This window comes from Pimephales promelas, chromosome 10 (genome assembly GCF_988280905.1).
Source record: "Pimephales promelas chromosome 10, fPimPro1.hap1.1, whole genome shotgun sequence".
Taxonomy (NCBI): Eukaryota; Metazoa; Chordata; class Actinopteri; order Cypriniformes; family Leuciscidae; genus Pimephales; species Pimephales promelas.
In genome coordinates, this window is record NC_142778.1 from 34449132 (window position 1) to 34461736 (window position 12605).

The following is a 12605-nucleotide window of genomic DNA, read 5'->3' on the forward strand; positions in this document are numbered from 1 at the left end:
TTTCGTTGTGCTTTTGCAACACAAAAACATTAGCGAACGTTTATCGAACTCTATATTGATATAGACTATTGACGATTTTGACTCGAACTTGATCTCGTTTTATCGCGAAAAATTGTATAGTGATAATGAATGAATGAGCATATTTTAAGACGTGGCTAAATGTAATTTATGGCCTTGTATGTAAAATCCGGACGTTTTTATGAATTTGTATGGCCTAAAATTCTTATTATTAAAGTTAATGACTTGCATAGCTACATCAAGAGTCTTTCCCCTGAAGTTTAGAAATCTAAATTGGTGAATTTAGAAGAAATCTACAGAAGTTTTATTTGATGATGATGATGATAGGCCCTACATTTCTCCCTCAAATGTGAAGTCCATGTCACCATCAAATATGTACTTGATTGACACACTCTGGCATGGTTTCCTTTGCTGCTCTATAAACCTATGAAAACTAAGGAGACCATGATTTCTGTGTGAACTGATTATTTTGTAGACATCTTTTAAAAATTAAACAATCGTATGAGTTTGAGGAAGATAAAATTAACTTTTTATTTTTTTTTTTATATTAGAGTCGTGTTAATATATATACTTTTTTGTTTAAAAAAAAGTAAAATAAATTTAAAAAAAAATTATGAGAAGTGCCCTTTTTTTCACTTGAGCCCCTGCCCCTTAAAATGTCTGTGCACGTCCCTGCTGAAGAGTTTTACTCCAACCCTAATTAAACACACCTGAACAAGCTCATCAAGCTCTTTAGGATTACTTACGCCTGCTACAGACTGTACGATTTCAGCAATCCTATAAGATCATTACAAATCGCACTGTACGACATGGATCTAATAAACTAGGGTACCACATGCATGTAGACTGTATGATGATGAGTATTGAATCTAGGGCTGTGACTATAGTTATTATAAAAGAATAAACCGTCGTCATCGTGAGCTAGTGGTGAACAAATAGAGCAAGAATCACACTTTGGAAATTGTGGTTTTTATGTGTGCTGAAATGAAGAGAAGAATATGGATGGGTCGTGGCGAGGCAAATGGAGCTTGAGGAAAGCAGTTTTAAAGGTCCCCTGACATGAAATTTTCATTTTCGGAGGTTTTTTAACATTAATATGAGTTCCCCTAGACTGTATTTGGTCCCCTCGTGTCTAGAATTTTCAATCGGTGTAAACCGAGCTTTGGCTATTTTTCTCTTCTCTGCATCTCAGACGTGCTGATCTAGAATCTCCCCCTATAAACGTCATAATAGTGGAAAGGTTACTCCCCTTTCTCTGCTTTGCCCACCCAGAGACGTACGAACACACGCAGGCGCGTTTTTTTTTTTTTTTCCTAGCTTTGAGATTTGAGTTTTTCCTCGAGAGAAATATCATGGCTTGCAAACGAGCGAAGCGTGGCAGTTGCTCAGTGTTCGGATGTACAAATGAACACAAAAGTATTTTTTAGTTCCTTCATCCGAGCCTCTGAGGAAACAATGGGTTAATTTTATTTTCTCTGGAAATGCGCCGACTCAACTCTCAAAGTTTTGTATGGCTAGGAGACAGGTAAGTTAATCTTTCTCTCAAGTCAAGCCAGACTATTGTCAACTTCACATCGTTTCTTTGAGTAGGATGAAAATAATCTTATTTAAAGAAAGTGTTTATGAATGAATGAAACCTTTATTGCCCCAAAGGGGAATTTGTTTTACACTCATGGGAACCATAATAAACATAACCACAAAAAACATAGAATAAACATAAATAAAGAAGAATAAAGACAAAAGTGACATGGAATATATCAATTTGACAACTTAAGAGATCAGTAAAAAAAAAAATATATATATTCAGTAATACCCCTCAAAAAAAAAAAAAAAAAAAAAAAGCAGGATTTATTTATTGATATTCGGTAAGCACGCGCTGCTTTGTTTAACGTTACGTTATCTGCAGCCGCAGCGTCGGTTTTCCTTTTTGAATATAGACTAATATAGACTTCTCACGATTCAGTAATCTCGATATCTGTAATAGTAAAAACGTATTATAGCTGTAGTAAAACGTATTCAAGAGAGTTTCACATGTAATATGTAGCTATTTCATATGCAAGCATGTCAGCCAATCACAGCAGTGGGCGGTTCCACTGAATCCCACAGCAGACACGCCCCTTCTAACAGACCGTTCTAAGCAGAGGCTAAAATCAGGCTAGGAAAAATGGCTTTTATTTCTAAATTATGACTATTTTTGATCTAAAAAACATACTAAAATTATAAGGGCAACCCAGGAAACATTATAGAATAATAAAAAAAAACCTTTAAGTTTTCAAGTCGCATTGATCAATACGCCATTTCATGTTGCAAACACACTGTGAGATGATCATGATAAATCTCTGACACTGTCAGAAAATGATCGCAGTTAATCTTTGGACACAAGATCGTGACTACCGTCGTATTTGAAGCTCTCTCACTGTACGTTTAGGAGCCATGACCTCAGAAATCAGGCCCCAAGAATCAGGACTCCCAAGGGTAGGGGCAAGGGGTGAATTGGGATTGAGCCTTGGACACATGCTGCCGTCCCGAGAAGTTTCTGTGGTTCACCCCCCCCCCACCTCCACAATGGTTGCATAGGTGCACTGGAACAATCCCTCATAAAGCGCATTCAACTTTAGTTTACAAAGACGTGAAACTCACCGAGTCTGGGGTGCTCACACAAAAATTGCTGCAAAAGATGCTTTCAACAGCTTTTTATCGTAGTTTTGAGTTCAAGTTGGACAAAAACTATGATAAAACCTGTTGGAAAGCATCTTTTGCTTAGAGTTGAGAATCATCCTACCTTTTCTCTCTCTCTGTAGAGTGTTGGTGTCCTAACCCACATGGACGTCCTTGTTTCGGGAGTATCCTCAAGAGACTGCTGGACATTGAGCAATCAGCCATGTTCCAGATGCCCCTGGAGTCTTTCCATTCCCTGCAGGAAGACTGGAGGCTGGAGATCCAGCAGATGTTTGATGAACTACGAGCAAAGGAGAAGGTATAGACCATTAATAGATGTTTGTTTCACGTCTGGTGCATCTCAGGGATTTAATGGCCTAGCTTGTAGCTTGCTCTGGACTCCTGAAATATTTTTAGTGCAATAGTTTAATTCATGTTTCAGTTGATATTTACACTGTTTACACAAGAAATACTACATAATTAACCAATTTAACTATATAATGAATATTTTTCATTTAATAATATTAATTAACATACTAAATGTCACGTCAAAGTGCTGTCAAGTTTGTTTTTCACTTTCAAATAAAATATCTATAATAATACAGTACAATTTTGCTTTATTTTTTTTTTTACTGTCAGTTACCAAAAAATACCATAATATTTATATAATAATTTATATTAATCTACTATTTGTTAAAACCAGGTCACATAAAAGTTGCATCAAGTTTTTAAATGATCATTTTTAAAATTAAAAATAAGTTCAAAATAATTTAAAAAGTATAGTACCGTTCAAAAGTTTAAGGTCAATACATTTTTTTAACGTCTCATGTTCGTCTAGGCATTTATTTGATCGAAAATACATATAAAAACGGTAATATTGTAGCATAATATTACAATTTAAAATAACTGTTTAACTTTTTAATTAATAAAGTAATTACAATCGTATTTAAAAAATAACGTTCCTTCAGAAATCATTGAAATGTGCAAAAAAGAAAATTAAATGCTGATTTGGTTTTCAAGAAATATTTCTTATTATTATCAATGTTGAAAATATTGTATGCTTAACATTTTGTGGAAACCATGATACATGCACAAGATTCTCTGAAATATAGAAAGTTCAAAAGAACAGCATTTATTATTTAGACATCAACAGTGTAAAAGTCTTTACTGACACTTTTGATCAGATTTAATGCATCCTTGCTTAATAAAAGTATTAATTTGTTAATTTTTTTTTGTAAAAAAATACAGTAATACTGTGGGGGGAAAAAATCTTATGGACCCAAACCTTTGAAAGGTAGTGTACACATTTACAGGTTGATATTTGATAAATAAATTAGGATTTAATAAAGATACAGTAGAGATTTTGTGTGATTAAAAGACCCTATGTTTACACAAGTATTCTGAACCAATATACAAATTAGCCTAATCCGTGGAAAAATCGCATCATCTACACCTTAAAAAAATGACACTAAGGATATGAGAAGCAATACCTTGTAGGCGTAGTGGATTAGTGGTGTAAATGACTGCCTGTTCATTAGGAGTTGCGATCCTGGGAGGAGACTCTGGCACGGGCCGCTGAGGAGCAGAGGGAGCAAGAGGAGCACCTGAGGAGGCGCGAGCAGGAGTTAGCCGAGCGGGAGATCGACATTGTAGAGAGAGAGCTCAACATCATCATCCATCAGATGTATCAGGAGAAACCACATGTTAAAAAACGCAAAGGCCATTTAAGCAGCAGACTGCTTAAACTCGGCAGGGACAGCAACTCCATCAGTCTGCCATCTGGTGGGTGGAATGGGAATCTAACTAGATATATACATTTGTTTATTTGTTGTTTTTAATCAAATCATTGTTATTTCAAATCCAAATCAAATTTAAAAGGAAGCCATAAAATAATTTACAGATTGTAAATTGTAATGCCTGGAAAAAAGTCCAAATCAATATGTCCTTAAAGGGCCGGTTCACCCCAAAATGAAAATTCTGTCAGTAATTACTCGCCCTCATGTTGTTCCAAACCCGTAAGACTTTTCAAACACAAATTAAGATATTTTTGATTAAATCTGAGAGCTGGATAGACAATAGTCATTGTCCTTGGTGTGAACGTCAGTTAAGCCTGTGTCTGTTTTAGGTTTCGAGCATAAGATCACGGTGCAGGCGTCACCCAGCGTGGACAAGAGGAAAGGTCAGGGGAGCGAAAGCACCACTCCTCCAGCCAGCCCAGGGGTCATCCCTCGCCTCAGAGCGATACGCCGTGAGTCAAGAACAGAGGAATACACAACATTCGTTTGCTTTTATGTAGTGGAATAAACAAGAACCAGAGTGCATTGCTGGTCAGCTTAGTACATATTGACGGATGCCTGCACTGCCATGTGCCAACAATCAATACCTAAACACTTAAAGGAGTAGTTCACTTATAAAAAAACTTTTGCTGATAATTTACTCACCCCCATGTCATCCAAGATGTCCATGTCTTTCTTTCTTCAGTCGAAAAGAAATTAAGGATTTTCTCCATATAATGGACTTCAATGGGAACCAAACGGTTCAAGGTCCAAATGAGAGTTTCAATGCAGCTTCAAAGGGCTTTAAACAACACCAGACGATGAATAAGGGTCTTATCAAGCGAAATGATCGGTCGTTTAAAAAAATAAATAAAAAAGTTTAAGTTTTATAAGCTCAAATGCTCGCCTTGCTCTGTTCTGTGATGCACGTTCGTGACTCTCCTGTTCAAACTCGTTCAAAAATCAAAATGAACGAATCTTTTTTCGAGTCATTTGGTTTATTCAACGAACGAAATGAATGAAATGACTTGAAATACGATTCATTCATTTTGATGAACGAGCTCGAACAGGAGAGTCACGAACGCTCATCACAGAACAGAGCAAGGCGAGCATTTGTGCTTATAAAACTTAAACTTTTTTATTTATTTTTGAAATGATCGATCGTTTCGCTTGATAAGACCCTTATTCATCGTCTGGAATCGTTTAAAGCCCTTTGAAGCTGCACTGAAACTCTCATTTGGACCTTGAACCGTTTGGTTCCCATTGAAGTCCATTATATGGAGAAAATCCTGGAATGTTTTCATCTAAAACCTTAAATTTCTTTTCGACTGAAGAAAGAAAGACGTGGACATCTTGGATGACATGGGGGTGAGTAAATTATCAGCAAAAGTTTTTTTTAAAGTGAACTAATGCTTTAAAAGCTTATCGTGTCTGTGAAAGTGTTTCTATTTAAACCATACTTCATGTAGAGTTTCGTAGCAATAATATGTCGTTTGCTAAAACAGTTGAATATTTTCTGAAATGTGTTCATATTGCTGCCATCACTTGTATGTGTGGTCTAGTGACACCCAGTGATGGGAGGAAGACGTGGGGCCGGACGGCAGTGTGTAAGAAAGAGGACCTCGGGACCAAGAAGAAGGGCCGAACATGGGGACCGAGCTCCACACATCAGCGTGAGAGAGTCGGGGGGGAGGACAGGTACACCAAAAGGATATTGAAGGATATTAAATATTTTCCCGCCAGCGTTTTGTGGGAAATTTCATAAAAAAGCAACATCAAAGGCTGAGAAAAATCAGATCTGATTCAGAACGATGATTAAAACATAGATCGAGCCCGTCATTATCCTGACATTTCATTCAGTAACATCAGGCACTTTTAATTTATACGCCCTTTAATATTGATGATGTATAAAATAGATTACATATGCTATCGTTTGTTTCTGCTACTTTTTCGCCTGTGTTTTGATCAGGAGATTTTGTACTTTTTTAGAAGATGTGTAACAGCGCCCCCTACCGTTTTTACATTTATTAATTTAGCTGACGCTTTTATCCAAATCGACTTACAATTGCTATATATGTCAGAGGAGCAACTAGGGGATAAGTGTCTTGCTCAGGGACACATTGGTGTCTCACAGTGGATTCAAACCCGGGTCTCTCACACCAAAGGCATGTGTCTTATACACTTCACTTTTTTTTTTAGGTTAAAATCACTTGGCGAGGGCAAGGTGTGGTCCTCCAGTGCTCCAAATCTGGGGAAGTCCCCAAAACATGCTCCTATAACAGCTGGATTCTCAAGTCTGAATGAAATGGGTGAGTCGGAGTCACGTTCTTCTCAGATTTGACAACTGTTATGACCCAACACTATAACTTCATAGTAATTTCATGGCCTGTTTCGCCTTGTTACTTCACCACCCGTATCTTGTGTGTAGAGGAGCACTGTGAGTTGGATGACGGTTCTCCAGGACGTCTGGCTCCTGAGCTGGGCAGTAACGGAGCGATGGAGGAGGTGGGCTCAGGATCGGGGACAGGCTCACAGGACTTAACGCTGCGACGCTGCGGTCAAAGGAAGAAGAGCGAGCTTCTGCTGCTGGGCTGTGCCTCCATACTGGCAGCGGTGGGACTCGGTGCCGACGTCTACCAGCTGGGACGACAACAGGTACACACACACTGTTAGAGAGTGAGAGTGTGGGAAAGAAAGAAAGTAATGAAAGAAAAGAGGTTCATTTGGAGAAGAACAGATTATAGCTGGACATAGCTGGGGGTTTTTTTGGCAATTTTTTATTTATACGTCATAAACAAGATTGCAAATATTGATTAATACTTTCATTAATAATTATTATACATTTAATTGTACTGTATTTATGCAAATTAATGATTTTAATTGAATATGTAAGTAGATTTTATTCATTTTAATTTAAAAATGTCTATATATTTATATATTTGTGTACATTATATAAACTTTATTTATATATAATATATATATATATATATATATATATATATACAGAGACAAACACACACACATATATATATATATATATATATATATATATAATATGTGTATATATGCATATATATATATATACACACAGAGACAAACACACATATACATCATATATATGATAATATAATATGCAAATTAATGATTTTAATTGAATATGTAAGTATGTTATTATTTATTTAAATTTACAAAAAATTTATATATATTTAAATATTTGTGTGTATTATATAAACTATATTTATATATAATATGTTAAATATGAATATATATAAAATGTGTGTATATATGCACATCATACTAATATATATACACATATATCATTTATACAAACTTTTGTTATATGCGATTAATCATTATTAATCAATTTGACAGCACTAATATATATATATATACACACACACGTCATTGCAAAATTAGATGCTATTTTTTGCATAAAGTGCAACAAATATTTCTATAATGTTACAAATCTATATACAGTATTCCAAAAATTATTTATTATTGTTTTATTTTGATTTACTGTAATAACAATGCAATTTTTTTATATATATATATTGCAAAGATACTCATAGATATTAATATATGGTGATAATTGACATCCATGCAATTAATGAACCCCTTGGAATAATCAATTTATTTTTACCTTACGTTGATCTCATGTGACATTATTCATCGATTGGTGTACAGATGAGTCAAGATGAGCAGGACCCGCGAGAGGAGCAGAAGAAGAAGAAGGAGGGCCTGTTCCAGCGCACGGGTCGATTCAGACGCAGCACTTCTCCTCCCAGCCGGACCCTGTCCCTCTCCCTGTCCCACAACCGGCATCACGACTCCACCCTGCCCAGCACGGACCCGTCTCCCTCCGTGACCCTCCTCTCCCTGTCCTCCCTGTCCGACTGCAACTCCACCAAGTCACTGTTACCATCTGATCCTGAAGACTTCACCCCGACCCCCAGTGGTGCTCATCCGGGGGTGTCTCCTGCGCCCTCTTTGAACCCTCTGCTGGACCTGAAGGCGGAGAGCTTCAAACGAGAGCCCAACCAGTCCCTCACACCCACACACGTCTCTGTGGCGATGGCGTTAAACCGCGGGCACCGGCGCACACCCTCGGACGGGGCCATTCGCCCTCGGGCGCAGACGGTCGTGGGACATCGACGCACCCCTTCTGACGGGAGTATGCCCTTCCCCCCCACGACAGCCCCCATCATCGTCTCATTTAAAGGTACACTCATTGGTAACGTCAAATGTTATTGTGTGAACCTTTCGAATCACATCGCAAAATTACGTTTTAATAAGTAATACTTCCATGATGTGTAAGTACTTTAAAACATTTCAAATATTTACTGTAATGAGATTTTTTTGGTTCTTTAGTAAATGTTTAGACAATATTTTAAAACCACCAAGATTTGTTTGAACTTTTTTGTAATTTCCATTAATCTTAAGTGTTTTTCATTCATATCAATATGATTCACATTCATAATATATGCTTAAAATATGTATAATATTTATAATTAACAGTTTTTTATATACAGTTTTGCAATGGTCATTTAAAACATTTCAAATATTTACAATATTAATTTCAATTTCATTATTAATAACAATATTAATTAATTTCATTTAAAATATTTACAATATTAATACTATTTGCATACATAATATATGCTTAAAATATTTACAATAATGTGTTATTTGTTTCATATTAACAGTGATTATATCAATTTTGCAATGATCATAAAATAGATTTCATATAGATTTATATATATTTGCATAAAGAAGATCTTTTAAAATAATTTGGAAAACTAAGAACTAATTTACTTGTTTTAATGTTTTTGCAATCAAGAGTGATTCTCCTGAATATAATACATTTATTATTGCTGTATATTGCATATATTGTGTATATATTATATATTACAGTAATGAGAATGAGATCTTTTTGTAATGATTATACAACAATCAGCATAAAGACAATATTCAGAAACCACCCAAATTTGTTTTAATTTTTTTTTTTGTAATTCCCATTATTCTCGACAGTAATTCGAATTACTGTAATACATTTTTCATTATATTATACATAAATTATTTAAATCATGTATAATTTTTGTATCACAGTAATGCCTTTTTGAATGTATTTATTTATTTTATTTTTTTGCTTTATGGTAATGTACACTTGAGGAGGAAATAATTATCAATAAAGCAAAAATAAGTATCATTAAATAGAATTCAGGGATAAAAATGTGTGGGATAACGTCATGTACTGAGTCTATCATGTCGTTCATGTGTTCAGGTTCTCGTGAAACTCTTGACATTCCACGCCTACCCGACCCGTCTACGGTCTACCCCTCGGCCCACCGGCGCAAACCCCCCCCTCCAATTCCCGTGCCCGAGCCGGACAGCCACACGGGAACGCTGGAGCGTCCCAAAACCCTGGAGTTCGCTCCCCGCCCTCGACCCACCCCAGCTCGGGCACGTCCGGACCCGTGGAAACTCTCGTCCCGGTCACAGACGCTCAGCTCATCTCCAGGGAGCAGCTGTGACAGTCCGCTGGGCTCGGGTGACAGTGGAGTGAGCGCCGCCCGTCAGAGCCTTCTGGACATGGACATGGAGGGCCAGAGCCAGGACAGCACCGTTCCCCTGTGCGGAAAACGCCCGCAAGCCACTCTATGCGCTCAAAATTTCTCATAGAAGCCCCACCACCTGTGCCGATGCCCCCTAAACCCGCTCTCGGAAGAGGTTTCCCCACAGTTTGCCCTGTGATCCCTTAAGAACACAGGCAGCTCTGATGTGGTAGACATATGCCTTCTGGATAGCGGTTAATAGGTTTTCAGTGACTCTAGTGAGAAGCTTTATCACATGTGGAGGAGTACTGTAGGCCTGTGACCTTCCTCGTCTCGTTCTTATCTCCGGCCTCTTCCTCATCGTGGTCTCTGTGGACACAACCTGCTTTTCGGCCAAGTTCCCTCCAGTGTGTTCAGTGTAAAGTTCAGTGATGCTTTCTGTAATTATAATCAGGAGAATCGTGTATGCAATTAACTGCAATGACACAGGGAGATGTATTCATTGTAATATACGGATATAAAAATAGGTGTACTATAAGAATTTTATATTTTTTTCTCTGACTCGACCTAATCACATGTGCGAAATGTGAAATTAACCATGAGCAGACACTTTCTCTCCATGTGTACTTGGCACTTTTCATGAATAGGGTACACTTTTTTTTCCGTTTTGTTGAACCAATCATGAAAAGCAGGTTGTTTTAAAAAAACATTAAATGTTTGTATTCCAGTTTATTAAAATGGCCTTTTTGCGATATCCACCAAATATAGTTTGACCAATTCTGTAATATTGGTATTAAATTAGTTTATTAGTACATTTTAATGAGCAAAAATTTGCATGATTTTCCTCCCAATACAAAATATTTAACGTCAAAGAAAATTATATTACATTACTGTACATTGTTGACTGCATGACCAGCTCAATTTTAAACAGTAACCAGAAAAAATGATCTAAATAGTTTCTAATTTATGGAAAATAAATGGGTTATTTGCTAACTTCGACAGCTTTATTTATCACTACCATTTTTCCTTTTTTATGTGATCAATTGTATCAATTTATTTGTAATGTTTATTGCAAGAAAATAACTAAATCAAATGAACCAGGGTTTTAAACTGGATTTATTGATCCCAAACAATTCTACACTAGTGTTCAAAGGTTTGGCATTATGATTTTGAATGTTTTTTTAAAGTGTCTTCTGCTCACCAAGGCTGCATTTATTTGATCCAAAAAACTATGAAGTATAAACTACTTTAATATTTTTTAATTATTTATTCATTTATTCCTGATCAAAACAGAATTTTTAGATCCTATATATACTTGTTGTTGATATCTACTTAAAGGGATATAAACTCGCAATTCCCTCGCAAATTTTCCAATTGCGAGTTTATATCACACAATCCTGAGAGAGAATTGTGAGATAGTCACAATTCCCTTTTTTATTTATACATTTCACATTTGAATGCATCCCTGTTGTATAAAAATACTAATTTCTTTAACAACAAATAAAATCTCACTGACCCCCAAACTTTTGTGTATATTCCCCAAAATTTGCTAACAGAGTTGCAAATCTTACAGAAAAATGAATAAAACGGCTGATGTAATTAGTTTGCCCTCCAACAACTTCAGCTGTTTTTACCGTATTCCTGGAAAGTGCCTCTTACTGTGCGTGTCAGGATGAGTCTGCTCATTTATTCTCCTCAAGAGAGTTTCCTTCCCCCTCTCGACATCAAATCAGACTAAATGCCAGCTCCTGAGGAGAGAAGGACAGAAATGGGAACATGAGGGTTTTTGTAATTGGCAATAAATAGCAAACATGTACCTGTTTCAATGAGTGTGTTCCTTACCTCCTGAAGTGACGTTCTTCCTCCAGCAACTGAACAATTCAACTCGAAGAGAAAGGAACAGTACGTATGTACACAGAGGACACGTGTCATGTCAGGGCACATGAGATCACTCACTGATGATGTGGATGTTCTTTGGATGGACTGAACGGTGCTGAGAAACACACTTGGAGGGTTTTCAAATTCGTTGTTCTGAACCGTTAAACCTGGTAGTAGACAGTATTTTTTTTGACTGTCCACCAATGAGTATGTCTGTATGTGTGTGTGTGTGTGAGCGGGCGGGTGTGTGTGCATGTGTTTTTGTGTTCATATTGTTATCATTTGTATGGAGTAATTCTCTGTGCAGGAGGGTTGAACAAACCCACCACCTTATTTCCTGTGTGAGGAACACTAAGAGTATTTATTAAAATAATTGTTACAAGCAGTGAAATGTTGGTTTTGAAACCCATTTTCTGTCATATTTGTCATTTTCTGTCATATATGTAGCCGCAGATCTGTTATGGTGAGGATTTTGGATCTTACATGTGTCAAAATGAGAAGGAATTCAAGCCCAATGCATAATTTTATTCCCATAATAAAAAATAAAGCCAGGTCGAGATTTTTTTTAAATGCCCACTAGATGGCGACGAAGTCCCGCACTGCAAGTTATGACGCGTGATCCAAGTGATGGATTCCTTCCTAGAATGAATGTTGTTTTGTGCTTGTTTCAAGTAAGCACAAATACAACGGCCTCGTTATTATCAGTTCCGTTTGCTTTTTCTTT

At 36.7% G+C, this 12605-nt stretch overlaps 1 protein-coding gene across 1 annotated transcript in view; it reads left to right on the forward strand.

Moving 5' to 3' along the window:
* The window catches only part of map3k10 (mitogen-activated protein kinase kinase kinase 10), a 36951-nt gene extending 24661 nt beyond the window's left edge, over positions 1 to 12290 (forward strand). The window contains exons 4-11 of the mRNA XM_039684059.2: positions 2820 to 2995; positions 4215 to 4458; positions 4802 to 4924; positions 6014 to 6149; positions 6651 to 6760; positions 6880 to 7106; positions 8136 to 8670; positions 9733 to 12290. Coding sequence (XP_039539993.2) covers positions 2820 to 2995; positions 4215 to 4458; positions 4802 to 4924; positions 6014 to 6149; positions 6651 to 6760; positions 6880 to 7106; positions 8136 to 8670; positions 9733 to 10130 — 1949 coding nt within the window. The 3' untranslated portion in view covers positions 10131 to 12290. The remainder of the gene's footprint in view (positions 1 to 2819; positions 2996 to 4214; positions 4459 to 4801; positions 4925 to 6013; positions 6150 to 6650; positions 6761 to 6879; positions 7107 to 8135; positions 8671 to 9732) is intronic.
* The last annotated feature ends 315 nt before the right edge of the window (positions 12291 to 12605 follow it).